This window comes from Musa acuminata, chromosome BXJ3-7, assembly GCF_036884655.1.
Source record: "Musa acuminata AAA Group cultivar baxijiao chromosome BXJ3-7, Cavendish_Baxijiao_AAA, whole genome shotgun sequence".
Classification (NCBI taxonomy): domain Eukaryota; kingdom Viridiplantae; phylum Streptophyta; class Magnoliopsida; order Zingiberales; family Musaceae; genus Musa; species Musa acuminata.
Genome location: NC_088355.1, coordinates 41,675,445 through 41,701,864, shown reverse-complemented (window position 1 = coordinate 41,701,864; position 26,420 = coordinate 41,675,445). Strand labels below are relative to the sequence as shown.

Below are 26,420 nucleotides of genomic sequence, written 5' to 3'. Positions count from 1 at the left end.
GCTCATCTTTTTTTAGTCATGAGAGTCATCGAGAGATTACATATATTCTTTTATCTCCTTTTGTCTCTAAATTCATTACTCTTGTGAAGGATAAGAAGAAAAGTATAAATTGGTTTTTATTTATTATGCATTAATGATTCGTTTGTATTCTCAATTTGTTTTTTCATCCAATCCATCCTATCGCTTATTTATGGGTGATGTAAGGTTACTCGTGCTTGATCACAGTAAACTGTCGATGATAATATTATCGAGGGTGATAATCTCTAGTGGTCATTAACCTAACTGCAAGCAATAGCTGCATACCCGGTGTAAGGACTATAGAATGTGACAGTCCTACGATGGCTATAATAGTGTCACTGCTAGCTGCCAAGGTTGTGCACTCCATAAATCTTGAAATTATAATATATATATATATATATATATATATATATATATATATATATAGAGAGAGAGAGAGAGAGAGAGAGAGAGAGAGTCAAGTGGAGGAGCCCAACGTCTGCAGCTCCGCGTCACAGCAATTAGCAAAGCAAAGTGGAATCCGCGTCACCCCCAATCCGCATGCCATATCAAAAGAACACATCAGATGAACCCTAATTTATGATCACAAGAGGGCGAAAGCCATCTGCAGCCAACCTGAAAGTCAATCTCTCTTGCCATCTTTAAAATCCCTGTTGCATCGATCGAGCATGCTCATTCCTCCTGATGCATGAACTCGACCAGGCACCGCCCAGCCACCTTTAAACAAATCTAAAGCAGAAATGTACAATACACGAGAAAGAGAGAAAGAGAGAAAGAGAGAGAGAGAGGAAAGAGAATATACGAGGAATAGACGACGGTGGTTTTTGTGATGTCCCCTTCTTCCTCGCCAAATCATCTCTCACTGACGGTGTTTGATAGGGAGGGAGGGCTGCTTTCTGTGTGCTTTGCGAGAACCATTTGGCCCCGTATTGCACTTTCCTGCCACTTGTCCTTTATTCCCGAAGGCAAACAATGCTGATTTGAGGGACCTCTTGATTCCCGAAGATTAAAACGTCGATTCGCCCCGTCTGGGGATTTCGGGAAAGTTGGGAGACTGAAGATTGGGTCCCGCCACTGAATGCGGCGACGAGAAGACACGCGGAGAGAGAGAGAGAGATTGAGAGGTAAAGATGAAGCCCGCTTTCTTCTTTTCCCGTCGCATCACCGCCTCATCCCGGCAAGCAAGCAAGGCCGAGAGGCATCCAACGAGAGGCCCGGGGCGGGGGGCGCGAAGTAGGAGCACCGGCCGGATACGATGCTGACGCGCGCCGCACACGCTCGCCTGCCTTCCAATTGGCGCCACTGAAATGGCGGGCCCCGCTCTGCTCCGCCCCACTTCCGTGCGGTGAAGCGACGCGCCGCCCCTCGTGGGCGGGGCCCTGCCTGCCTCGGGGACTCGCCATCGACCTCGAGCTCTCGCGCTTGCGGTGCGCTCCCGTTTCCCACGCCTCCCCTTTCCGACGCACTGCTATAATAATCATTCTCTCTCCCCCAACACGACAACACTTCACCTCTCCACCACGCTCGCTAGTATGCGTTTGTTGATCTCGCGGCATTATGTAATCCTGAATGGCCAAAGGCCAATGTGGCGAACGATATTTTACAGTACAATACAGATCCGCATGATGAGCTGCCTGGCTTCAGAATACACTTTAAGAATCACACTTCCTGACTGAGATCAATGATCTCGAACTCAAATTATAATGTTTGTCCTCTTAAATAACAATCCACCGGCACGATTTGGTGGAAGTTTTATTTAAAGACTATCATGGACTAATACACCGCATCAGTGGACGTCCTCAATATCGCGTCATCCGCCACAGCACGCCAACAAAAAGGCAAATTGACAAGGAAATATTAATTCGAAAGATTGCCGGCCTCAAACAGCACCCAAAAACTTTCGCAGGCACTAAAATTAGAAGAACCGCACGCGTAACCAACGGGACCAGGCCATCAAACGAAGAGGTTGAGAAGCCTTGGCTCGGCGGTGGAACCGTCGCCTCCGCCGCTCGTCGTCACCGATCCTTCTGAGTTGATCGACGGCGTCGCCGGGCGCCAGCTTCGCTTCTCCTCACTCCCGTCGCCGGGGGAAGGGGTCAGACACAGGTCTAGATCGCATGACAACGCTGCCGCCGCGTCGTATGGGGCAGGCACCTTCCACCGCTCGGCCGCGGAGGAGGAGAACCCCATCAACGGCGGGGAGCAGAGGCCGTCGGACTCCGGCGGCGCGTCGTCGCTGTGGTCCTCGGCGGCGAGACCACGAAGTGTGCTGAGCGTGCCGCCGCGGAGAACCGTCTCTACCGCCGCCTGGCAGAGATGCCAATTGCCGGTCCACATCAAGCCCACGGCGCCGTTCACCGGGTTGATAGTTCGCCCGCACGCCTCGAACAGCAAAGACTTGAACAAAGCTGCAACCAAATGAGATCGGGCGCGTCAGAAGACAAACACCTATAAACTCGGGGACCGAAATCAAATCAAACCAGGGGTTCGGAGGCGCGAACCGGGGCGCTGAGAGGGGGGAACGCCGGAGATGAAGGACATGAGGCCGGCGCGACCGAAGAACTTGGCGACGAAGACGGTGGCGTGGGCCTGAGCCTCGGGGAAGTCGATCCACTGGAGGCAAGGCCGCAGAAAGCAGGAGTCGCTGCAGCCCTTGCGTAAAACTCTGCATCCGTTGCAGCTCATCTCTGCCGATCTCTCATCCACCGCCCGATCTATCACGGCGCTCCTCTTCTACTCGAAGGTTAGCTATTTTCCCCTTTTTTCCCTTTCCTTTTCTCTGCAATTTCTTACGGTTTTCCCCTTTATTTTTTTGGGTGCCGTTGGAGACGTGAGCGGCAAGAGAGAAGAGGTGTGAAGGGGGCGAAGGGGGGTGTGTGGAAATGGTGGGTGAATATATAAGGGTGACCAGGGGTTACGTAACTCGACCTTAGAGTTTAAGGTCCTCGAGGAAAGGGGGTGATCTGGTTACCGCCTGGGACTGGCGAGGAAGGTGCTCCATAGTCTTGGGGTTGAGCGGGCGGCTCCGTGTTTCCGCGGCTGATTCGCCTGCGGAGGGGCGCTTTTACTGATGCGCATCGCTTCGCTGGCTTGGCTTTTGTTATTATTATTTTGTTCTCTACATAGCTTTATAGGCGGTTGTCCGTCAGACCAACCAATTGTGCCCGGATTCTTAGGGTGTGGATGTCGGACTGTCGTCGGATTGAACCCATTTAGGATCCGAACCCAATAAACTTAGATACATGAGCATTTCTATCAAGTATAGATCCACGATGGTAGTCAAAATCGTATAAGATTCCCTACTCACTCCAATCGCACAATCATGTCATTCGTGAATGAACTCTCTTTGAAATGGAAGGATATGCTCCTACAGCAGTATGCACAAAGAACGTTTCTTTCGACGTTTAGTAATAGTTGTGGCACCAATTATATACTCCAAGGTAGCTTAATTTTGGAAGCACGGCTTTGTGGATAGGCGCTATTAATTATGGATGGTATCGGGTTAGGTTTTAGATATTTGGATCCGTCCAATGTATCTAAGGTGGATTTTAATATTTATAATCTGATTTGAAGTCGATACAGATAGATGGGTTTGGATGGAGGATGATTCAGGTGAGGCCATAGCCAAAGCTATCTATCAGTTTTTACTAATATAAGGATAATAACCATAAATTGAATATGTTTGCATAAAATGAAAATTATTCCTAAGTTTAGGAATAATTGGAAAGAAGTTTCGAGGTAAATAAATGATTAAGGATTTTGTTAGGTTTAATGGGTTCAAGATTGGGCCTAAACTAGGGATCAACTCACAAACACCTATATGATTTTTTGTTTTTTGCCTACTAAAGACCCAGACTTCTATTTCTTATATCAGGCTTTATCAAAACCAGCTTCTACACTGTTTGTTGATGCAAAACTGGGTGTTGATTGAACTAAGTAAACCATTAAGCTAACAGTCATGCTTGTTGCCAGTAGTGAATCCAATCTATAAAACTGTGTACCTTATATTTCTGGAAGGAGTCAACTTAGGCTCCCCTTGTTTGGCTGAGTTTGGACTTCCAGAAGTGTCAGAGGAGCTGCTGCTCCCCCCAGCCTGCCCTTTGCTTGATAATAAGAACTTCCCAAGCATCTTCTTTGGCATCACCACGCCCTTCACCTGACTGCCGCCACTCTTCCCTTGACCATTGCTTCTGTTTTCATTGTTGCCTCCGCTGCTCCATTCGCATCCCTTTCCTCCTTCACTAAGCTTTGTAAATTTCCGAGCTTTACCGTCTTCTGCATTCGGCATGCCATCACATTCGTCTTCAGTGTTGGTCGTGATGGCTGACCTTGAGCTGCCATATGAGTTGCCACTCTCAGCTCGGCTGGTGGTAGCGGCAGATGCCCTCACCTGCTCGAAGTACAGGATCTGCACCACCAACCGCAATGGGAGCCGCTCGTTCTGCATGGCATGTGCGCAAACGTCCCCTGAGAGCTTCTTGCAGTTCATCAGGCCACATAGCTTCTTCTTCTCACTCTTGCCAAGGCCTGGATGTTCCTGCTCATTACATAAATGAGAACAACAACGTCATGCATCGAACAGCCATTACAGAATTCACTTCTTTGAACAGCATTACAGTTTCAAACAAGCAGACAAATTTGCTAGCTAGATCAGTGTTCGAGTCAAAGTAACAAAATAGGAAAGGATCATGCATCGTACCTTGAGATAAGTGTCAATGGCATGATAAAGCCCATCATGTACAGGTCTTGAATCACTTGGTAGAATCTCAGCAAGATCGATAAATTTGGAAAGAGGTAAATTAGGGTCTTTAGCAATCTCAATTAGATAATCGTCGACTAGCTTGGCTACTGTGATCTTTGAAATCCCTGAGGCCAAAGCTGGGGCATTTAACTCATGAAGCTCCTCATTTGTGCTGAGTTGAACATCACTATTATCCTGCATTATGAATTCTTCCACTATGTTGAGAACCATGTCGACATCATATATCGTGTTTTCTCCTGAGGTGCAAGGAATCAAGAGACCGGGCACTGATGCATCTTCTAACTGGCGGCCTATTCGCTTCACGAGTTCCCTTTTGCTACATTCACCACAATCCAGTAAACTACCAGCTCTTAGTAACTTCAGAAGAAAACAGCAGGACACAGAACCTTTTTCTGAGGGCAACAACAAAATGATAGTCTCCAGCAATGACCGGTTTTTATTGGGATCACCTCCCTTTTCTTTGCCCAAACTTGAGAGCCTCCTATAAGTATAGGCTTTCAGTGCTTCCCCAATCACTTCAGAAGAGACTCTCCCCTTGGCTTTGATGGCCATTATGATCTTCTTAAAAAAGCCAATTTCAAGTTCACATAAGTCCTCGACCCACCAGTCCTTGGGCACTGAATTCTCTTTCCTGATGCCTTTCCAATGTGTTTCCAAACAATTTTCAGAAGGAAGCTTCTTCCTGTTGTCCGTGTATGACCATTCCACTTTAGAAGCATCGGTTGAGGCCTTGGAAGCTATAGACTCTTTGCAATGGTCAATCAACTTCAGATCCTCAGACCATGGTAAAAGAGACCTTGTAGTCTGGAGAACTATGATTGAATCTTTCCAGCTACGCAATATACTAGTTCTGAGGAAGACTTCGATTTTATAGATCAGGTTCCCTTTATCGACTGTTTCGTGCATTTGTAGGTACTCAGCTGCACATCGTGCGGCAGTCACATTGTGAGCATTGAGGGTCACAGTCATGCCGTAACAAAATTTTGCACAAATTTCAAAAGCAGCTGCACCGCCAGGGATATCCGAAATGCATATGTCATCAGTTTTTTCGTTGTTGGTAGTCATTATCAGCCTCTGCAAGCGAAAACTCTTGGACAGCAGGGGAAACTGCATTTTCAATTGGCAAAGGAAAGGTTAGTAAAATTTGGAAAAGGCAAAGAAATGAAACTAAACTAGCGGAATAATGAGAAAGAGCAAGTTGCTGAAGGATAATTAGTGGTTATATATTCTATGTGAAATTCTGGTTTTGTCCTTCCAGCATTGTAAAACTAATTACATCAATGGCGTCCCATACTGATAGAGAAGCAAAATTACAGTAAGGATACAATTGACACGAGCCTTTATTTGTTCTTTTACATGAACTGATGATTGAGGTGAGTGATAGGCTATTCAGCTTTAATAAATCCCTAGCACCCATATTTATCAGTAACGACCAAATTGTCGATCCAAGAATTGAGTAAACATTGTGAAAACTTAAAAACTTCTCAAGTATTAATACCAAATAACAGCTTTAACATCAAATTAAGGCATCACTTGAGTTAGAAATACATATGGTCCATGACAATACTGGTAGTTGCACACTTGGAGGACCCAAAAGGTCAATGAAGGGTTTAGTACCTAATCATGGTTGAGCAAATATTAAAGAGAAAATCTCAAGTGCCAAATACATGATAATGTCCTGCATCTATTATGACTTTGGAAAAGAGTTATTACCTTGTGCAAATGGAATTTGACATTTCCTACACGAATAATGATGTCAGCTGCTAAGTCAGTGGCCACGAACCTGCACATATATTCTGAATTAGAGAATCAAAGGCACATGCATAATCACATTTTTTTTTAGTGCAATAGGAAGCAAGGTTCATAATTTCGTACCGTAATAGAGTTTCGACATTCGCTCAGTACGGTACGATACTATATACCGAGTGGTATACTGCTCGGTATATATATATATATATATATATATATATATATAAGGCGATGTCGATGATGCGACACAACATCACCTTTTCCTTATCCCACATGGGGCAACGGACCGGTATGTACTGCGTACCGGACGATATTATTTAAAATTACATACTTTGATAGGAAGTATCATTATAGCTGCTAAATATAAATGAAAAGGGGTCTAAGCAATGGATTGAACAATCTACGGTCACTTGAATAAGACCCAAATTTATTGGCAAAGATATATGTAGTCTGTAAATTTATATCTGGTGGACCTAACTTCTGTATACGAAGCATTCTTTTTGTTTAGTGCTTATAACAGTAGTGATGTTAATTGATTATGCTCTTAGTTTGATATCAATCGCAAGAGAAAATGGTGCAGAAATAATATTTCTTAGTGCATGTTGTTGTGTACTCAAGGGCACAATAAGCATTTTATCGAACCCCTGGTAGCTATTTCAAATCAAACAACACACAATTAGGGGAAAGCACAAATAGGTAGTATATATTCTAATCCTATTTTGGATAACAAAGGATGATTTGGATTTGGGTCAAGAAATGCTAATGGAGGAACAATCCTACTGGATCAAGGGAAAGGATGGAAAAAGCAGGATAAAGACTGTGTCAAAACAAGCATAATGCAGCAAATGTCAACACCAGAGCATAGGACACATCAAATTCTATAACAACAGCAGTAATGATAAGAAATTCCAAGAACCTGATGTCTTTCCCATCACTCTGAAAAGAATCAGGTTTGGATCCAAGCTTCATAAACTTCATCGTGGAACTAATCGATGCACCTTCTCTTCTTCACTTCTGCTTAACCGGAGAATGTTACATCAATTCTGCCACCCTCTCAAAAACTAAAGGCAACCTTGGAACATAAAGCATGGACTTCCCTAGGAGGCAGAAGACAGAAGAATACTCCAGCTTTTGCAAGTCTGCAAACAGCAACACTTATTTTAGAGTGTTTCAGAACAGAGGACGAGAGGAAGAACAAATTTATACAGCTATTTGTCTTCCCCTCCCGCTTGGGATGAGCAACTCACCACAAGATGCGGTCTAATGGAGAAGCTCTGCTGTTTCCCAGCTCCATGGCAGAGGAGACAGCAAGTAGCTCAGTAGGCTAGTAAACAACTAAGGAGGAGAGAGACACCGCCACCCTTACTCCTCTTTGCCAGATGCTGGTTGTCCTGTGCTTTGCTTGCAGGGTCGTTAAGATCCGGCGACTACCACCACCACATTCCTCGAATCCAACTCCACTGGCCTTTAGGATCAGATCACCTGCCACAACCAAAGATACCACCTCTATGTGAGGGGAAGTGAAGCAGTGATGCCACAGACAGTAAGCATCTTTTTCCTTGTTTAATAATACGGAAGAGATAGCAACTGCTCCGGTAAAGGAATCTTATCAAGTTGGCGAAAAACCACACGAAGAAGCATATGGATCGAGAGCCAAGGTTGCATGCACTTGAAGGTATTAAAGTTTGAGCTTGATACTGAAGGCTAAAAGGAAATTGAACTACCATGCAGAGCCAGCTGTTGCAGTGAGAAGAAGATGAAGAAGAAGACAATGCTGGAATGAGGAGAGAGAGAGAGAGAGAGAGAGACAGATAGGATGTAGTTTATGTCCTTGGAGAGTTATCACTTGAAACAAGCCAAAAGCAAAAGAAAGAGAAAGCCTGTTGAGGAAAACTTGCAAAAGAAGCACAAATCTTTGATCAAAATACAGAGAAAGTAAAGTAGACAGAGTAGAAAAGAGAACAAGTAGAAGAACTAACAAAAACCCACCACAAAGTGCAGACAACAGAGCCAACCATACCAGGGATTAAACCCAAGAACATAAGTAGCAGCAACATTTAGAGACTGTGAGCGGTGTGGGAGGAAGGTGAGTGGTGCAGAGGAGGAATCTACCTGAGTGATGGATGGCTCTAACACAGCGGCAGGAGGAGGCCCACCATGCTCCCTCCCATGCCCACACCTTCTGCTCCCCTGTCAGTCTTTTCCGTCACCCACACACCACCCTCTAGAGAACACAGAGACACGGCAACAGGGGAAGAAGATATCAATGAACAGGACAGCCCAAACAAATGTCCCTGAGTCCTCCCCTCCCCCACCTTTCACCAGCTATATCATCAGAACCGAGGCGAGTTCATCATCAAAAGCACTACTTGTCTCTTTCTTCGCTGCTTTTTATTGCGCATTGACTGCATCTTTAAAGCTTCAGCTTCCCACCTCCCTCTCTCTCTCTCAGCTCCCTTCTCTGCATGCGTCGTAAAAGCTATACTCATCTGACGTTCCTACCCTTTGTGCATGTAAATATTTCCTCAAAAGCCGTTGTGCGCTGAGCTCGGACCACCTCTTCTTTTTCTTGCTCTGCCAATTAACACTACTCTTAGGTGCGTCACATCTCATCGGTCATCTCCCTGATCCACACACCAAGTATTCTTGCTGCAGTTCCAAGACCTTATTTGGCGTGCCATGGTTCCCAAAGCCTACGATCATGCATGAACAATTAATGGCATGTATTCTATTAGCACCTAACGTAGGTGTTGTCACGCTTTCCGCTTCTCTCAACCCAAAACATGGTAAATCTTATACCTAACCTTTGTTAAAGATGATGCGTCAAGGACGACAAGGCATCTGTTCCATGTCCAGAAGCGCAGTCGGTGCCATGCATGCGTGCTTCCTCGCTGACAACCTTTCCCTGGTTGAGAAATATGTGAAAGAGCGTCTAGGAAAGCTCTCTACTCTTTGGCTAATCGCCTAGACTGATAATATCGAAGTGCTTACCATATCCTCGAACACTGATAGTATCTATGGATGTGCATGAGTAAATCTTGGGCAGAGTGGCGATGCTGAAGCTTTTTTACTTAGAAGACAGTACTGAGGTCATCTATCGTTAGCCATGTCCATCTTTCCATCATCTCATGGATTGGGCACAGAAAGGACTTGTAGATCTGATGTCCTCGTAATGTGAATCACAACTTCTTCCCAATATATGTGCCTTAAATCTAGTTTAATCCTACCTCTTGTGTTGCTTGGCATCTATTACTTACTTGCCCATCTTCTCAAGTGGGATTAATCTTAGCAGGAACAATGGAATATTATCCAATCAGAAACAGACTTCAAAAGGTCTCTCCAAAAGTCCAAGATACTGCACATGGTTTTTGTGGACGCCATGCCGATAGACCAGCCTTATAAGATGTGTCTTTGAGGCCCTCTAAAATCTGTTGGTCTGTGAAGAAAAAGAAAAGATTTTGGTCCTATGAAACTCCACTATCTTAAATAAACTAAGAGGGGGGGACAACTTTTTTGTCCTCCTTCCTCTTTTTTCAGAGCACTAGATTTAGTGTTTTGTGCCGTCTAATGTATTGGTTTGGCCGATCTACAGCTGCTGACTTTAGGTTTGTGTGTTGTAGGTGCCGGAGAAGAGGCAAAGTGGATGCCTGATGCCCACAAATCTAGATGCTTGCTAAGGCTTGGGTGTCCAAAAAAACAAACAAAAGAGCAGTGCACTTATGGGAGAGAGAGGAATTGGTTCTTTTATCTCTTGGAGAAGAACAGTCGTCTATATACCCTGTGCAGAGATGGCTACTTCCAAGGTGAGTTTGCTCAAAGAGGAGAAAATGCCATGGAAATGGCTGCAAATGTATGCTTCTTACGGCAGTATACGCACTCAAGCAAGCTCTGAGATCTTTAAGACGACCACAGGAGGAAGATTGAGTGACAATGGGAGATTGCGATCACAAGAAAGTCGAAGCCTTTAGTTAAAGAGATGTGATTGACTCTCGATGCTTGAAATTAGTCGAGCGAAGCTACTGTCCAATGAAACTGTTCTTTCCTCGTGAACAAGCTCAAAATCCAAATCGATGGAATTCCAGTCTTGAGTCTCTCTGCGGCCTGAACAATTCCGAGAGATTGCAGATTCAGGTATTGGAAAGCTTCGTTGCTGAACCTACATGAGTGCAGGCTGACACGGCTGTAAGAAAAGAGAACCTATCTGCAGCAATGCCATGATGCCTTGTCATCTGGTCAAAGCGATCCGTTGTTTCTATGGCAGTGTGCCCGTGCTGCGCCATGGCCGCTGTCATTGCATTCCAAGACTGGGAGACCACATTGGGCATCATAAGAGGTATTGGACGTGCCGCCTCTCCGCAGAACCACACGCTGCGTGCATCGTCATGAGTGCATCTCCTGCTGAGTTGCTCGACTCGGAGTGCGGAGCTGCGCCTTCCGTGACTCGGTGCGAATGGCTCGCCACAAGCACCGGTCGACGACCTCCTTCCTCATCCAATCGAAACGCTTCGGACTTTATACTGTGGAGGATGATTCGGATCCAATCATCATCCTTCTTTAGTCTGCCACAAATGAATCTGGTATTGAGTTCAAACACTGATCAATGGAGCCAAGACTTTGAGAACCTACATCAAAGATCTTTGTATACTTAAGCAAATGGACTTGGATGATTCGATCTAACATCAAATCTAATTCATTCATTGGATCATGTCTTTGTCTTGTGTATTCTTATTTGGTCAATAATGACCAATCTAGTTGGTTTAAGAGCAAAAAGAGATTATTTCTTATATTTGTTTATTTTTTTGTTGTAGCATTCCCGATTAATCTCGGATTGTAAGATTAAGATTGACTTATGAAGATCTGATAAGTATATTATTATCAACTTCAGTTTAAACATTTTAATCAATAACTTTGCTTATAAGGATCTTATGTTATATACTTTTTATTTTTAAATTTATTTTTTTTTTAAGAAAAGATGTAATTCTTCTACGAAGATATAAATCCACTTCGACGTTTGTTGGACTCATCAAATCTCTCCTACGTACAAATCATGTAGTATCAAAGCAACTAAGTGTCAGACAAAGAACCACAATAGTTAGAGTTTCGACCTTTGTTCTCTAACAAAAACAAGTGACAATGTGATGACAATAATGTTTCAACCATTCTGAGTCGAAACTCAAATTGACATATCCTCCTATAATGGTCTTGTCAATACCGAGTTGCGATCACACAACTCAAGTTGACTAATCACTGATCTTTTGGCCATGAAGAGGTGACATACGGGCACTTTAAAAAGCTCATCCTACAAGAGTTTATTGATGGAAATGATGACATAGCTTGAGCCAAAGATAAAATCAATCGGTGCAAGACTAAGTTTCGACTATAAGCATTGACACTTGAAATATCCCTCGATGATCATGAAATATACTATTGATTTGCATGATGTGTATGACGTCTCAAGTGCTAGTGGGACAATATGATGATCGAAAGAAATAATACAACTCAAAACGAAAAGACTACCGAGAAAGCCAAAGAGAGCTACTCAAATGTCAAGAAAAACTCGAGGAATGATAAGAATTCTTCGTCTTCAAAGAAAAATGACTTTTTATTCCATTGTAAAATTGTAAATCATATCAGAAGGAGTGTTAGAAGGTTACCCAAAACTCTTCCAGAAAGAGGGAGGCATACATTAACAATAACTATATCATTTATGAATATTCATTTCCTTCTCACCAACTAATAATAATTCCACTTCGATATCATATGATATCAACGAGTAGATATGGTGAAATAAGTACCTAATTAACATGATAAGTAGTCTCTAAACCATCACCTAACCTAAAATCCTAAAGCCAAAATTAATAAATGTAGACTCATCTAACAATATAAAACAATTGAATCCTCCCACAGCCAATGTTGAACAAAACTGAGATGTCGCAGTTACGAATGCATAAGGCTATTATGCCTTTCAGTAGGAATGATTGGGATGAAAATTTGAACACTCACTATCCAAGAGAAAATGATACATGTAACAGGAAAGAAAATACAAATTTCTACAACTACTTGAATAATATTATCACATGACGACAAGTAGATCAGACACTAATTTGTACTCTGATGATAGTCTCTGCTTTCACTAACTTCAATCTGTGTGAAATACTGTCTGATGATGCCTTCCTACAAGGCATTGCTTATTTTTTTCTGTACAGAAGTGAGCATGCCGACTTTTAACACATGGAAATTTCCTTCTTTTCACCTTCCTTGGTCATCTTCTGAATTGCCAAATCACTGCATTCCTCGATCACCGGATTGGTATGATTGAGAAACATAAGTTGCCAATCTCTCGATGGTTTCATGATGACGAACTGTCATCATCTGAAATGGCATCTCGTCGCTGTTCATACCTTTGGAGGACCGGAAGGGAAGCACTCGCAGATATACGGAAGGATCTAGTTGATCCCATTATTGTCCTCTCATGCAATCTGCCAACTTCCCTGCAAACATTATCTAGCACTGAGAGGAAGTCCCGCACCACCATGAAGATCCTAAGAGGGTGAGCTTCCTCCTTTGCAGCACCCCCGTGGAAGTACTCTGTAGTTTCCTTTACCAGGTTCATCACCCTCTTCTCCTCAGCCTTAACACGATTGATCTCCCTTTCGGCCTCATTAAGAAATATCTTCATCATCTCAAAAAATTTCATACCTTGTGTGCATGACTTCTCAAGTTGTAATACTGACTTCATCTTCTCAAGCCCCGTTTCTAGCTTTGAGACGTAACTGCTGAGAACATCTGAGTCCATTCCAGCTGCCTTTCTGACGTTACCAAGCTCACTGCTCAACCCAGCCACCACTATCAACCCTTGTTTCTTAAATGGTTCTTCTCTGGCATTGCTAGAAGGATTCTCCGATGTTGATTTATTAACTGATCCTTCCGACCGAATGATCTCTTGAACAACAAAATGCAGAAGTGTGGTTTTCCCGTCAGTCCCTTTTACATCTGCGAGTTTTAGAAGAGTATCTAGCTTGAAGGCTTGCGCTTGACCTCGGTTGGTTCCCACATTCATCCTGTTTCCAGTCCTCAATACAGCTTCCAGGAGTTTAAGGAATAGTCTACTATTTCTTAGATCTCCACATGCTGCCTGCAGAATATATGAGGGACTATGAGCTGTGAAATATATGGACAATGATTCTAACAAGTATTATTTATTGCTTATGAAAGCACTATAAAGTTTATTCTTAATCTACAAACTTGCATTTTTTTTTTTTCTGAAGGTTCCTTACGTGAGAAATTTAAGTGAATACTATTTTAGGGTATGCCAAACACAGTTGGTCAAAAGCACAGAAATGCTGAAAATATAATTTAGGAAGAATGAGGAAAGCTATTAACCATAATATATCCCATAAAATGAATATTGAATATTCAATTGGCACAATAAACTTCAGAATTTTATAGGTTAAAAAACAGGTCTTAAATTAATAAAAAAAGCATGCATGTGTATTAAGAAAAAGAAGAAATCCTACTACAATGAATTAAGAAAATTTCACCCTAAGATTCCACAACTCATACTTTTGAGAATATGGTTGTGCAAGCACTAATTTAGGGATATGTTTGCCCTTTATTTTTGTCCAAAGAATGATGAAACGTCAAAGTAATACTTTTACCTCTAAGGTCTCAAAAGATTTCACTAGGTAATTGACTTCTGTCTCAAAATTAGCTCTATATAGCATGGCATCCACTCTTTTGAAGGCAAATGGTATATCCAGAACTGCTTTTAGAAAGCGCTCAGCTGAACCTAGCTTTGATATGTCACCTGTGTAATCACGTAGTCTTAGTTCTTCCTCCTTTGTGGGAGCCATCTTGACCAAAGTTTCCAAAAGCTCGGCTCCTAAACATTCAGGATTACCTGTTGCAGACAATTTTATCATTCAATATCATTTAAAAACTAATATGCATAATATATCACAATGAACAACAGAATGAGTTCAGCTGCAGCAGTTCTTAGCTAAAAGGGTCCATGGCCTTAAGACATCTGTTCATGTACTGTGAAAACTCAAAGAAGATTTTTTAATGAACCTGGAGAAGAATTTCAAGCTAGCTGATGCAATATAACATTGATTAAACACTCAATAAGCAATTTCAGATTAAGATGTGGACTTGGCTGTCCCTTTGATGGTTCACTTAGATTTTTGTAGTAGGTCTGTCAGATCATCTAGTGGAGATTCAATAGATTCACATTGGCCATCCGATAAAGCCATACACTTGGATTCCATAATAGTCCTAAAGAACTATGACTAGGATGAACTATTGATCAGTCAGGCCATAATCTAATTGGATTTGACTGGCTAGTTTATTTGCCCTTTAAACTAACAGTAAAAACAAAAATATAAATGCTAAAAATTATCAGTGTTTTGAAAAAGGATGGGATGGTTTTTCACCTGCTTTTTAGCTTATTTGCAATATCAGGGTTGTCACCTTCCTCTTCTCCAAAACTCTATCTAAGTTTAGAGCACTTAAGGATGCTTAACTTTTAGTTACAAAAAGCTAAGATGAGTTGGGTAATTATGTAGGCAGTTCTCTTCTAGACTATATTTTAAACAGAATTTGAGGGTTCATGTTGAGTTAATAAACTGGATGGGTTCTTCTTGAGACCTTTTATGAAACCTAGTTACCAAACAGAATTTGAGGGTTCTGAGACACACTCATTATTGACCCCATGTTACGGGAAGAAGTCTAGGATAATAATGAGCATATCAGGAAAGGTGATTGATAAACTAGTTAGCTGCCCTTTTAGGTTATCAAAAAGGAAACCATGTAATGGTAGAAGTCCTAGATTAACCATTGCAGCTGGAATTGGAACTATGTTGTATTTCTTTTACAAACGAATGAAAACTATTTGGGCAATGCCCATCCTAGCTGTTCTCGCTTTTGGCAACTAGACATTTTTCTCTCTTAAGTTCTGCCCTCTCCTTCAATCTTCTAATTTCCTTATCTATGTTGATTACAATTAGTCAATCCAAGACCTATCTTAGAAACCTCCAGCTAAGTGTGGTTATATAAGCCCCTTCAGAACACAGCACTGACATGAGTTAGTGTGGATACTATTGTACATGAGTTGGTTCTGTGTCCACAAGACAAAAAAGTAAAGTTCAAGAGATAGAATTTAAACAAATCCATACAACTCCTAAGAATGTCTAGCAATTGTAGCTACAATTAGTTGTAGACAGGGTGAAGGTAAAAAGGTGAGCATGCCTCCCTATTCAATAACCTTAGAGCACAAAGAAAAATTTCCTGCAGCCAGATGTTTGTAATGGTAGTCAGCTAGATGGACAACAGTTGAGCTTGAACTTAGCTAATAGGGAGGAAAAAAAATCTGAATGTTTAATTCCAGAACTCTAGGCATCTAAACAAGGCACCTATCTATGTTTCTGAAGAGCTTCATGAGGAACAAGTTGATTTTGATTGCACGACAATAGCTCAGATTCCATATGCCAGAAAAAAAGGTCATGCTTAAGACAGTCCAACTCTTATCACTAATTTGTTGTCACTAGTGAAAATAGGTACCTAATGACCACAGTGGAACATGAGATAAGATATTAAAGTTAGATTTGGGGAGTAGTCTGCCACAAAAAATTTATCATCTGACATCCTATTGGAAAAGGCAATGATGATTGCCAACCTGACTTCAGAAGATTAGGGTGGAAATCTATCGAATTATTGTGCCACATGAACAGTTTACATAAATATGATAAGGAACATATTAGAGCTTAAACAAAAGTTTGCAAATTGTGGATGATTACCATCTAAAAGTGCTTCAGAGACCTCCTCTCTTGTAACATTCAATGCCCTCAAAAGTATTGCAATGTTCTGTGACTTCTTTGGATCTAACACTCTGTTCTCCTGCTTGAATGGCAGCACACCCCGTCTTCTGCTTGCATCATTAGGAATAGAAGTTGTGGCATTGTTGACAAATAGAGTCTCAATTACATCCTCATTCAATCTGCCAAAATGAAGAGAAGAACATAATGCTAATTTATGTCTTGAAAGCTATGGAAAATAAAGCAAGTGGGATAGAAAACCTCAGGGAAGATCTTACTGAAATGAGCTTGACTTCAATTGGTCCCAGACCATTGCCCGATCGGAACTCGCTCTAACTTTGTCCCAGTGAAGGGGCTTCAACTTGGGCTTCGCATCACCCTCCAAATCCTCCCCCGCCTCGTCATTTCGCCTTGAAGAACTGGCAGGGACTCCGTTGCCCAGCTTCGAGGGAGGAAGCGGTATGTTGATCCGCGTAGCTTCAGGAGGCAGGGGATTCAGCAGTCGACGCCTTGAAGATGGAGCAATTGGTGCTACCGGGGCTTTAATTGGCTGTTCAATTTTTCTCACGGCTTCAGTAGCCGGTGGTGGAGGCGGCGGTGGCGGAGGGGTTGGTGGATTCCTGGTGATATTATCTATTGTGGATGTTGGCGGAGGTGGGGGCGGCGGCGGCGGTGGTGGTGGTGGGGGAGGGGGCGGCGGCGGTGGCGGTGGCGGAGGTTGTTGGTTGGTTGGTGGGATCATCTGTTTGACTTCAGAACTCGGGTAATTAGCGAGCTGCATTCGAGGGGAAGACCTCCGGGAGCGAGGAGCGGAGTCCCCCACCGCCGGAACCAAGTGTTCCTTCCTGCCGCTGCTCATACTAGGGAGGCTCAGCCGCGAGACCGGACTACTTGGGCTCTCGGTGGTGGCGGACGCCACCGACCGCTGCGGAGTATAGAAGGTATCGTCATCGGAGGACGCCATCGGCGGAGGGACCATCCCCTTCCGCGAAACTGTCGCGTTCAGCGGCGGCAGAGGCTGAAGGTCGGGGCTCGGGTGATGCATTTCCAGCACCCGCTCCGTCCCGAGCTTCCGGTAAGGTGATCCGTTCAATTCGCTGCTCCTCGTGCGGCCCGACGCCGCCGCCGACCGCGTGCCCATGGTGCCAAAATAGAGGAAATCCGGCGCGGCGGCAGAAGCTGGGCGGCCCTCCTGCCGACCGCCGTTATCGTCGGGGCCCATGAGCTTCCCAGTGTCCGGCGATCTCCTAGCCCTCCGCAGCCGATACAAGAAGAACCCCGACAAAAACAGGACCGCGAGGACGGCGACCGAGACAGAAGCCGCGACTGCGGCGGCCTTCTTGGACCCAGAAGATGGAGATGAAGTGGTGGAGGTGGCGGTCGCGGCGGCGGGGGTCTGGGTGGAGGCAGCCGGCGGGGAGGGGACGCCAGGGAAGAAGGGGCTCGAGTCGTCCGGCGGCGGGTCCAAGAATTCCTGAGGGGGCGGCGGGGGGGTCCACTGGATGGGGTACAGCGGCTGGTGGAGGACCCTCCGGCTGCCGCCTCCAACGTCTGAACCGGAGGCGACGGCGGCACAGAGGAGGGAGATCACCACCAGGAGCATCATCGCGCTACGGTTCTCGAACGACCTCCGTTTCGTTTCGTTTCGTTTCGTTCCGGTCGCCACGAAATGGCAGTGAGAGAGAAGGATAGCCGAAGCTTCGAAATGGCAGTGAGAGAGAAGTTTAGATCCGTGTATTTCTCTCATTTTCTTTTGTTTTCTTGACGCTGTCGGAGAAGGGAGCGGGTGACGTCATCACAACCCGTATTCCTCTTTATTATACTCGTATTGATAAACAATAAACTAATAAAAAAATCGACTTTTAATTCTTTTTCTCAATTGATTTGTTTTAAAAAATTCGAATATGATTAAATCAATCGATGATAATAATACATCGGGAAGACATCATTTACGCTTTAATGATGTCCATCTTCCCACTTCCACCTTGCGAGCACCACCCTTTTTCCACCACGCACCGATCCGCTGCACCGCCACGCACACGAAACAGGAGGCCCCACCGACACACGCGGTGGGTGCTCCGTCGCCCGCATTACCATGCTTCGATTCGCACGCCAGGCATCTGCTTTCGTTGCATCACGTGTAGGGCAGGAGAAAGCGGAGTACATAACCCACGGAATCTAACGGCTGCCGCCGTCCCCATCTCCTTTCCCACCCATCACCAACCGTCCGATTCATAAAATCGGGAGAGGGAGTCAAACACTAGCGCTCACTGTAGAGCTGCATCATCGGACGGTCCTGATGAAGGAGATTGCTTCAGAGTTGGGTCACTCTTTCACGTTACATCAGACGTTGAAACAATAACATTCGTTCTAAAGCATGTTAAGGTACGTATATTATATAAATATATATATATATATATATATAATGCAAATTGGGCATTTAAGGATGCAAGCTGTGGAAGAAAAGTGCCAGCAAAACAAAGGTGTCGGTGAGGTTGGCGCCTGTCTCATCCCTTCTTTTTCCAAAGCAGCTGTACGACGTGAAAGGAAATGGCCACTTCACTTACGGCTATAGTATTTATTACATCTCACCGCAACCCTTCATCGTGACTTAAGATTCGTGCGCGCGGGACCAAAATGCCTCGACGGGCGTGAACCGGACCGGATCGACGCGCCGTCCCCGTTTCCTGGCGTCACCGGTGCTTTCCACGGAGGAAACCTACGTAATCGCAGGCCTTGAGAATGATTCCTCGTCTGCCACTGCAAGGCATGTGAGGAAGCTTTGGCTTCCACATTCTCGTAAAGCAGCGATCCGATTCCATGTCCACGTCCACGTCCAAAGGTTATAAAAGATGGGCCCCGTATGGGATCCACCACTATAATTACATGCATGCATTAATCATCGATATATATTCTCTCAATGCATGCACTGCTGGATCGGCTTTTACAGAGAGCCGCTGCGTTGCACGACTTTAGACACGAGCCATGCACGTGACGCACATCCGAAAGGGCCCGCCGCCGGCCTCTGATCCCAAGCCGCCTTTACGCTGAGTGGGCGCCATGTCACCCGGTCGCGAGTTAAGGCGACACCAAAGCTATCTTTTTCGGCCCACATAGTTGCAGGCCGTGATGGCTTGCTATCGGTAAACCTCCTTTGTACTTTGCATGAGCGATCACCCTATGAGCTCGCTCGTATATATAAATGTCACATAAACTTCATCCGGGGGCTAACATGGTTTTGTTGTGGTCATCACAAAGATAAATATTGCAAGTATATAGGTATGTATTTGAGAGTCGATGCTGTTGTTTGGACCCCAAACAGTGGGGTGGGGGACCTAAATGTATTTATTAAGGTCCCCAGAATAGTTTGGACCTTATAGATTTTGTGGCGGTTGGGTTCAGAAATGTGTATATCATGCTGGAGGTCCAGAAATAATTGGGACTTGGCGGCTTCTTGTTGTCATTGTTGGATTGCGACAATAAGTAGAAGCTGCATGCTGTTAAATCTAGTGCTACAACCAGGGTGGTGATCCTCGACCTACTAGTTCAAAAACTAGATCTGATGCAAAAGATTTGGTAGATGAGGTGATCAAATCAAACGAGCATAAGTTCGATATTGATTGTTGTTGTGATATATCTTAGTCATTCAACAAAGATGGTAAATTTGGAACCAACCAAGGTTCATTTTTTATTTCATCTTAAGATATCAAGAATTTAAATGATTCATATTGAGACTCTACAAAATTATATAGGAGATATTGGTGAACTCTTACACTGTGGTCGAAGAGTCAGCACGGCTTGACCCACGGGTTGATGTTTGGAGTTCTCGGTGCTTGAGGGTGCGTCTCTCGGTTGATCGAAAGAAGCACCGAGGTCGAGCTGAATCAGAGGTCGGGATGGTCGCATCTCCGGAGGTGGTCACGTTCCTACACACAGGCCCTGGTCGGGAGATTGCCGACTTGGGCCCCTCGTAGATTAAGTCAGTGGTCTTTCTCCTTCTCTCTCTTTTTCGTCCCTTGGCCAAGTGCCGGTCAAGAGCTTTTATATTATTGCCCGAGGATCGATCGTATGTGGATTTACCGTGGCGATCGATCCCCGAATGACGAGATCGTACCTTCATGCGATTGCCGCTCGGTATGCACAGAATGGTACCATGCGACACCATCCCGAGCTTTCCAAGACGAGACTTGCCAAGGGGGCATCTCCCTGTACGGACTCCGGTTTGGAGGGAAAGACAGCCCTCATGCTGACATAGCAGGGGTGTGACATGGCATGGGTCGTGATGAGGATAATAATGGCAACAAGACTCGGGCTGACGTCAGCTGCCCCAGATGATGCCTCACGCCTCGATCGACCCGACACCACTTGGTCAAATGGACCGAAACATTGACCGAGGCACATTAAACATCCTGTTCATGCTCGATCTTTCACACCACGCCAACACCAGTATTAGACTCTACTAGCCTGCCCCCTGCAAGCGGGCACATCAGGAAACAGTAAGCTTCCTTCCCTATAAATACCCTCGCATTTTGAACGGAGTGGAGGGGGAAGAGGGGCGAGAGCACCCCCTAGCTACAGAATTCCTGTGCCACTATCTTCTAACTTGATCGTCGGAGGGGTCGGGTCGAGCTTTCCGACCCGACCTTTGTGCAGGTGTGAAGCCGAAGGTCACCACGGGACGCGCAGGCGAGGAGTTCTTGCCTGGAGGAAACGGCGACCCTGTCCCGATCGGACCACTGTAATCGGCAACCTTAGCGAACTCGAAGGCCTCCCCGAGAAGATCCTCCATCATCCGGACTTGAACCGAGCCACGTCGACCCCGAGGCCACGACTTAAAATTGTTTTCCACAATAGGTCGTGACGTGGTTGAGATCTAAAATATGTCTTATCATCAAACATGTTTGATAGCATGGTATGTCATCGTTAAGTTGATATTAGAATTTATATTTAGAATGATTGTACGTACCATTCGATCATCAATATAATAGTGGAATCATGTGCTGAATTCGAGAGAAATAAAATAATAAGAGATAACATAATTAACCTCGTGGAGTTGAATAGATTTTTTATTGATGTCGTGTTATCGATCACATAAATCTAAACCTCTCATAATTGTATCGACCAAAACTATAGTTAGAGTGTCGGTAAAGTAAAGCCGACGTGTCGGCTTAGAGATTAGCAAGAACAAGTAGAATTGACATGTGAGTAATTTTTTGCTTGTCATGTTCTGCCTATCAATTGTCTAATCTCTCTATTTTGTTTTGGGTTTTGTCTAATCTCGTTTCTGATTTTGGGAAAATGTGTAGATTTGGATGTATCATGATTGAGAAATCGAGCATCAATTATTGTAATCGAAAACTTTAATATGGTTCGTCTGATCTGTTAATTGATAGGCCGAAAGGACTGTAGAGAGAACACCGGAAGGGACAAGAGTTTTGGGGTAGGTCATGATGAGGTGACAGAAGCCATGATGGGAAGGTCAAGCCAAGTAGAAATCGAGTAGATTATATGGAATTGACTAAGTAGGCCGATAGCACTCGGCCATGAGTTGGGAAGCACCACAAACCCGGACTTACTTTGATTCCAATGACTGCTCGATGGATTGTCTCCCTAGTCTCGTTCTTGCAGGTTAGGTTGATCGAGCTCTCCAAGTAGCAATTACGCCCGGAGATGTTTAACTTGGTTAGACATATCATGTAATTTTTTATGCTTGTATCCCTATGTGAATATATTACATGCGAAAAGATACGATTATGCACATTGAATCCTTTAATGCATATCTCATAGTTGGATTTATTACACTTAAGGAGATGCCTTGTATTATTAAGATGTATTAGATGTTTTGATAATTATGTCCTATATGAATGCATGGAAAATATTTTGATCTGCATCTTAAATTTTGGATGTCTTGTATTATTAGGATGTATTAGATGTTTTGATAATTATGTCCTATATGAATGTATCATACATTTTGGATGTTTAGGATGTATTAGATATTTTGATAATTATATCCTAAATGAATGCATGGAATATGTTTTGACCTATTATTATGCATCATACATTTTGGATGCTTATATTATGAACTAACATTCATATTTGTGGAGAAACTTTGTTTAGTTAAAATATATTAGCATTAACGGATGCAACATACGATACGATAGATATTTTATTTGATTATGATATATTATGCATTTTGATACTTATGTCTTGAGCTTTCCTCATTTAAAACATATCGATCATTTTGATACTTATGTCATGAGCAAATAGAGTACAAGAAAATGCTTAACCTAAGCCTTTTTTAAGCTTATATCATAGGATGATATATTATAGCCTAAGCCTTTTTTAAGCTTATATCATAGGAAAATATTTTGCCCAATTAATTAGAGTGCATTAATATTTTGACTATGATGATTGAGTCGGATATTATAGATGCTTTATGAGTTTATAATGCATCGGGGACGATGAGATGGGCACTTTGGATGCTTGCTTCAATGAAGAGATGCTTTGGTCATGATAGCTATTTATTCAATTAGTTTTGTCGCAATCGGGTGCTTTAGATATTATATTCGTGAGAATGCATTGAATGTGAGAAGACGCTTTAGCTACCACAATTATGTCCAACAAAACAAAAAAACACTTGTTATATATGTCAATATTAATATTAAAATTATTGAATGTGTGGTATAGTGGCAAGGGGCCTTCCTTCTTGATGATGCTTCAAAGTTATTGTCTCGAGGGACTTCAATTGATTATTACTATCAAACTGGAAAGTGAGATGATAAAAAAATTTATCAAAGATTAATAATAAAAATATATATAAAAAAATAGATATAATATTTAATATGATTCGATAAATTTATCTCATTTATATTCATGGTGAAAACTAAAATTTTCAGATCAGTTATAAGATTATTAAGTTGCATCATCTCACATAAATCTTGAAAATTTTATGTTATATATATATATATATATATATATATATATATATATATATATAATTTGTAGGTCCTTAATACAGAAGCACGACTTAACAAGACAGAAACCAAATACTTAGGAAGCCAAATGACTACTTTAGGCCGGCAGGAAACGTTGTGATTCATGTCCTGTTCGGCATGATCATCCCTGCTACTCCTCCAGCTCGAAGGCTGACACCGGGAAGCTGTCGGATAACCCAGTGCCGGTCTTGAAGGTGATCTTCCCCGTCGAGGGATCCTCGACGCGCATCTCAACGACGGAGAGCCACAGTAGTAGCTCCTTGGTCTTCACCCCCGTCATCTTGTGCATCTTGCGCTTCTCCACGAATGCCGTCACCTCAGGGGCGTACGACACCGCCCGCTTGATCTTCTTGAAGGTGTGGTCATGCTTCTTCTTCTGGATCAGCCATATGAACCCAGCCGCGCGGTTGTACCCGAACTCTTGGATGTCCTCGAGGGGGAAGAGCCCCCTCGGGAGCTCCAGTTCTTGAAGCAGTTGGATGGATTTCTTGCGGCAGAGGGCGTCACCGGTGAAGACCTCAGCACCGTGGCGATGGATTTCGATGGTGTGGAGAGCCATGTCGTCGATAAGTAAAGTGGTTTGGAAGCTAAAGAGCAGTGCAGAAGAGGATGAGGAAGAGAAGGCAAAAGGGCTGATGAAACGAAGATGGGAGGGAGATGGTATTTATAGGTGAGAAGTACGAATAGGTTCCATAGAGTAGGTCTTCTTTGGAGGGCAGTCAATAATTGCCGGGAGATGAGCACTTGGGATGTGTGAGCGAGACGAGCGACGGCAGCCAAGTCAGTGAAACGACCAAGTCGGGTTATTGCAACGGGCTCCATCTCGATGGATTTGGTCTCAACGTCTAAACCACGCATGCTTTAAGTAGTCAAACATAATCATACAAAGACACGTCAAAGCCTTCTTACTTGCATTTGTAAATATTATTTGAAATGATAACAATCCAAGCAGGGCACATGTGATTCAAATAACATCATCTACATTTGAGAAGATCAAATGCTCGATCATGCTTTAATATCGAAAATATTAGACTTTATAAAAAATACCTCCAACATAAATAGAATTTTCAAGTGGAGATCTACTTTCGACACCACGACTTGAAAAGGTTCCAAGCTCATAGAATTATGTCACACTGATTATTTAAAAATATATTAAAATTTTAGATATATCTTAGATCCGATATTAAGTCAATCCAAGCACTTAAATCCTACCTACGTATTCTTTAACTTGGTCATAACGAACGTTGTACTACTAAAATTATTGTCTTATTTGACTCCTGAAGGACGGCCACTCTTAGAGTTTTGGTCACAACTTCAAGCATGCGTGGTTTAGACGTTGAGACCAAATCCATCGAGATCGAGCCCGTTGTAATAACCCGACTTGGTCGTTTGACTGACTTGACTGCCCTACAAAGAAGACCCAATTACTATATGGGTCTTACATGACATGCGCATATCATGGCTTGTTTGCGTCGTATACCCATTACGAGACTCCTACTTCTCACCTATAAATGCCATCTCCCTCCCATCTTCGTTTCATCAGCCCTTTTGCCTTCTCTTCGTCATCCTCTTCTGCACTGCTCTTTAGCTTCCGAACCACTTTAGTTATCGACGACATGGCTCTCCACACCATCGAAAGCCATCGCCACGGTGCTGAGGTCTTCACCGGTGACGCCCTCTGCCGCAAGAAATCCATCCAACTGCTTCAAGAACTGGAGCTCCCGAGGGGGCTCTTCCCCCTCGAGGACATCCAAGAGTTCGGGTACAACCGCGCGGCTGGGTTCATATGGCTGATCCAGAAGAAGAAGCATGACCACACCTTCAAGAAGATCAAGCGGGCGGTGTCGTACGCCCCTGAGGTGACGGCATTCGTGGAGAAGCGCAAGATGCACAAGATGACGGGGGTGAAGACCAAGGAGCTACTACTGTGGCTCTCCGTCGTTGAGATGCGCGTCGAGGATCCCTCGACGGGGAAGATCACCTTCAAGACCGGCACTGGGTTGTCCGACAGCTTCCCGGTGTCAGCCTTCGAGCTGGAGGAGTAGCAGGGATGATCATGCCGAGCAGTACATGAATCACAACGTTTCCTGCAGGCCTAAAGTAGTCATTTGGCTTCCTAAGTATTTGGTTTCTGTCTTATGTTACATGTACCTACGTTTCGTCGTGCTACTGTTGTATTAAGGATCTACAAATTATAAGAATATATATATATATATATATATATATATATATATTAAATTCTTTAAGATTTACATGAGTGAATGTCAAAAATCTTGTAATTGATCTCATAAAGAATTTAATTTTTTCCATGAATATAAATGAGATTTATCGAATCATATTACATATTATGTCAACTTTTTGATACGCTTTTTATTACTAATCTTTGATTTTTTTTTATCCTCTCACTTCCCAATACAAATGACCATAGTTGGTTTGATAGTAATAGTCAATCGAAGTCCCTGGAGACATTGACTTTAGAAAGTTGAGTATTTTAGTCAATCAAAACTTGACTTAGAAGACTGTAGATTTGCTCTTGGCGAAAGCTTTTTAGGCATCACCCGGAAGGAATGCCCTCTTCTTGCTCACCCTTTAATATTAACACTCGTTTTTAATATAAAGAAAAGAGAGACTTTTTTAAACTATTTGTATCATCTCGGGTTAATAACTTATACGTTGAAGTATCCGGGGTCTAGAAACCTCTTTCTACCTCGATTTTCATGCACCTAAGAAGCTTGACGTTCCACCTAAAAAGTACATCGAATAACCTTGCGCATATGAATTCAGATCATGTTAGGCTAATCAAAACGTCAACAATATTTTTCTCTAATACTTTGGTGCTAGAAGAAGAGCCTAATATCATAGGAACGTTCATCAACCAACTCTTTTAACAAATTGTTACGGATTTAGTTGGTTTTGCTTAATTTATATAGCACTCTTGCGTATTTATCCGCAAAAGGTATGTTAGTCATTGGTGTCCTGTAAACCAATCATGTGAGTGATGACACGTGTGATATGATAATATTTTTTTGCTCATTATATTCTTTAACATTTTATCACTTCATATTGCTTGATATATATATATAT

General features: G+C 43.2%; 5 protein-coding genes across 7 annotated transcripts; 1 reads left to right on the top strand and 4 right to left on the bottom strand.

The window, feature by feature from the left end:
- Positions 1–1,861: 1,861 nt before the first annotated feature.
- Positions 1,862–3,284, bottom strand: LOC135642570 (LOB domain-containing protein 38-like). Its single transcript, XM_065158822.1, has 2 exons — positions 2,520–3,284; positions 1,862–2,426 (listed from the first exon to the last, which is right to left on the bottom strand). Exons 1-2 carry the CDS (start codon positions 2,701–2,703, stop codon positions 1,972–1,974), a joined length of 639 nt encoding a protein of 212 aa, XP_065014894.1. The 5' UTR covers positions 2,704–3,284; the 3' UTR covers positions 1,862–1,971.
- A 195-nt stretch (positions 3,285–3,479) lies between these two features.
- LOC103992888 (BTB/POZ domain-containing protein NPY4-like) lies at positions 3,480–8,793 on the bottom strand. 3 transcript variants are annotated; one of them, XM_009412783.3, is made up of 6 exons: positions 8,642–8,793; positions 7,777–8,011; positions 7,446–7,668; positions 6,494–6,563; positions 4,718–5,887; positions 3,480–4,555 (listed from the first exon to the last, which is right to left on the bottom strand). In XM_009412783.3, the coding sequence occupies exons 3-6, from the start codon at positions 7,505–7,507 to the stop codon at positions 4,004–4,006; spliced, it is 1,854 nt and encodes a 617-aa protein (XP_009411058.2). In that variant the 5' UTR covers positions 7,508–7,668; positions 7,777–8,011; positions 8,642–8,793; the 3' UTR covers positions 3,480–4,003. The 3 variants fall into 3 exon arrangements, with proteins under 3 accessions (XP_009411058.2, XP_018684930.2, XP_009411059.2); XM_018829385.2 differs by lacking the exon at positions 8,642–8,793 and adding an exon at positions 8,519–8,598; XM_009412784.3 differs by lacking the exon at positions 8,642–8,793 and adding an exon at positions 8,254–8,347.
- Positions 8,794–12,466: 3,673 nt separating this feature from the next.
- Positions 12,467–18,070, bottom strand: LOC103992887 (formin-like protein 8). Its single transcript, XM_009412782.3, has 4 exons — positions 16,620–18,070; positions 16,324–16,523; positions 14,188–14,429; positions 12,467–13,664 (listed from the first exon to the last, which is right to left on the bottom strand). The coding sequence occupies exons 1-4, from the start codon at positions 17,945–17,947 to the stop codon at positions 12,879–12,881; spliced, it is 2,556 nt and encodes an 851-aa protein (XP_009411057.2). The 5' UTR covers positions 17,948–18,070; the 3' UTR covers positions 12,467–12,878.
- A 5,248-nt stretch (positions 18,071–23,318) lies between these two features.
- LOC103992886 (uncharacterized) lies at positions 23,319–23,967 on the bottom strand. Its single transcript, XM_009412780.3, has one exon. The coding sequence runs from the start codon at positions 23,893–23,895 to the stop codon at positions 23,467–23,469; it is 429 nt and encodes a 142-aa protein (XP_009411055.2). The 5' UTR covers positions 23,896–23,967; the 3' UTR covers positions 23,319–23,466.
- Positions 23,968–24,864: 897 nt separating this feature from the next.
- LOC135642547 (uncharacterized) lies at positions 24,865–25,541 on the top strand. The gene has a single exon (XM_065158784.1). It carries the CDS (start codon positions 24,953–24,955, stop codon positions 25,379–25,381), a length of 429 nt encoding a protein of 142 aa, XP_065014856.1. The 5' UTR covers positions 24,865–24,952; the 3' UTR covers positions 25,382–25,541.
- The last annotated feature ends 879 nt before the right edge of the window (positions 25,542–26,420 follow it).

Coding starts and splice junctions, on each gene's coding strand:
- LOC135642570 (XM_065158822.1), bottom strand. CDS start 2,703: ATGAGCTGCAACGGATGCAGAGTTTTACGCAAGGGCTGCAGCGACTCC. Junction 2,427..2,519: donor TCCCCCCTCTCAGCGCCCCG/GTTCGCGCCTCC, acceptor ATTTGGTTGCAG/CTTTGTTCAAGTCTTTGCTG.
- LOC103992888 (XM_009412783.3), bottom strand. CDS start 7,507: ATGAAGTTTATGAAGCTTGGATCCAAACCTGATTCTTTTCAGAGTGAT. Junction 6,564..7,445: donor AGTGATGGGAAAGACATCAG/GTTCTTGGAATT, acceptor ATATATGTGCAG/GTTCGTGGCCACTGACTTAG. Junction 4,556..4,717: donor CCATTGACACTTATCTCAAG/GTACGATGCATG, acceptor TGTAATGAGCAG/GAACATCCAGGCCTTGGCAA.
- LOC103992887 (XM_009412782.3), bottom strand. CDS start 17,947: ATGATGCTCCTGGTGGTGATCTCCCTCCTCTGTGCCGCCGTCGCCTCC. Junction 16,524..16,619: donor TTGAAGTCAAGCTCATTTCA/GTAAGATCTTCC, acceptor TCATTTTGGCAG/ATTGAATGAGGATGTAATTG. Junction 13,665..14,187: donor AATCTTTTGAGACCTTAGAG/GTAAAAGTATTA, acceptor TATATTCTGCAG/GCAGCATGTGGAGATCTAAG.
- LOC103992886 (XM_009412780.3), bottom strand. CDS start 23,895: ATGGCTCTCCACACCATCGAAATCCATCGCCACGGTGCTGAGGTCTTC.
- LOC135642547 (XM_065158784.1), top strand. CDS start 24,953: ATGGCTCTCCACACCATCGAAAGCCATCGCCACGGTGCTGAGGTCTTC.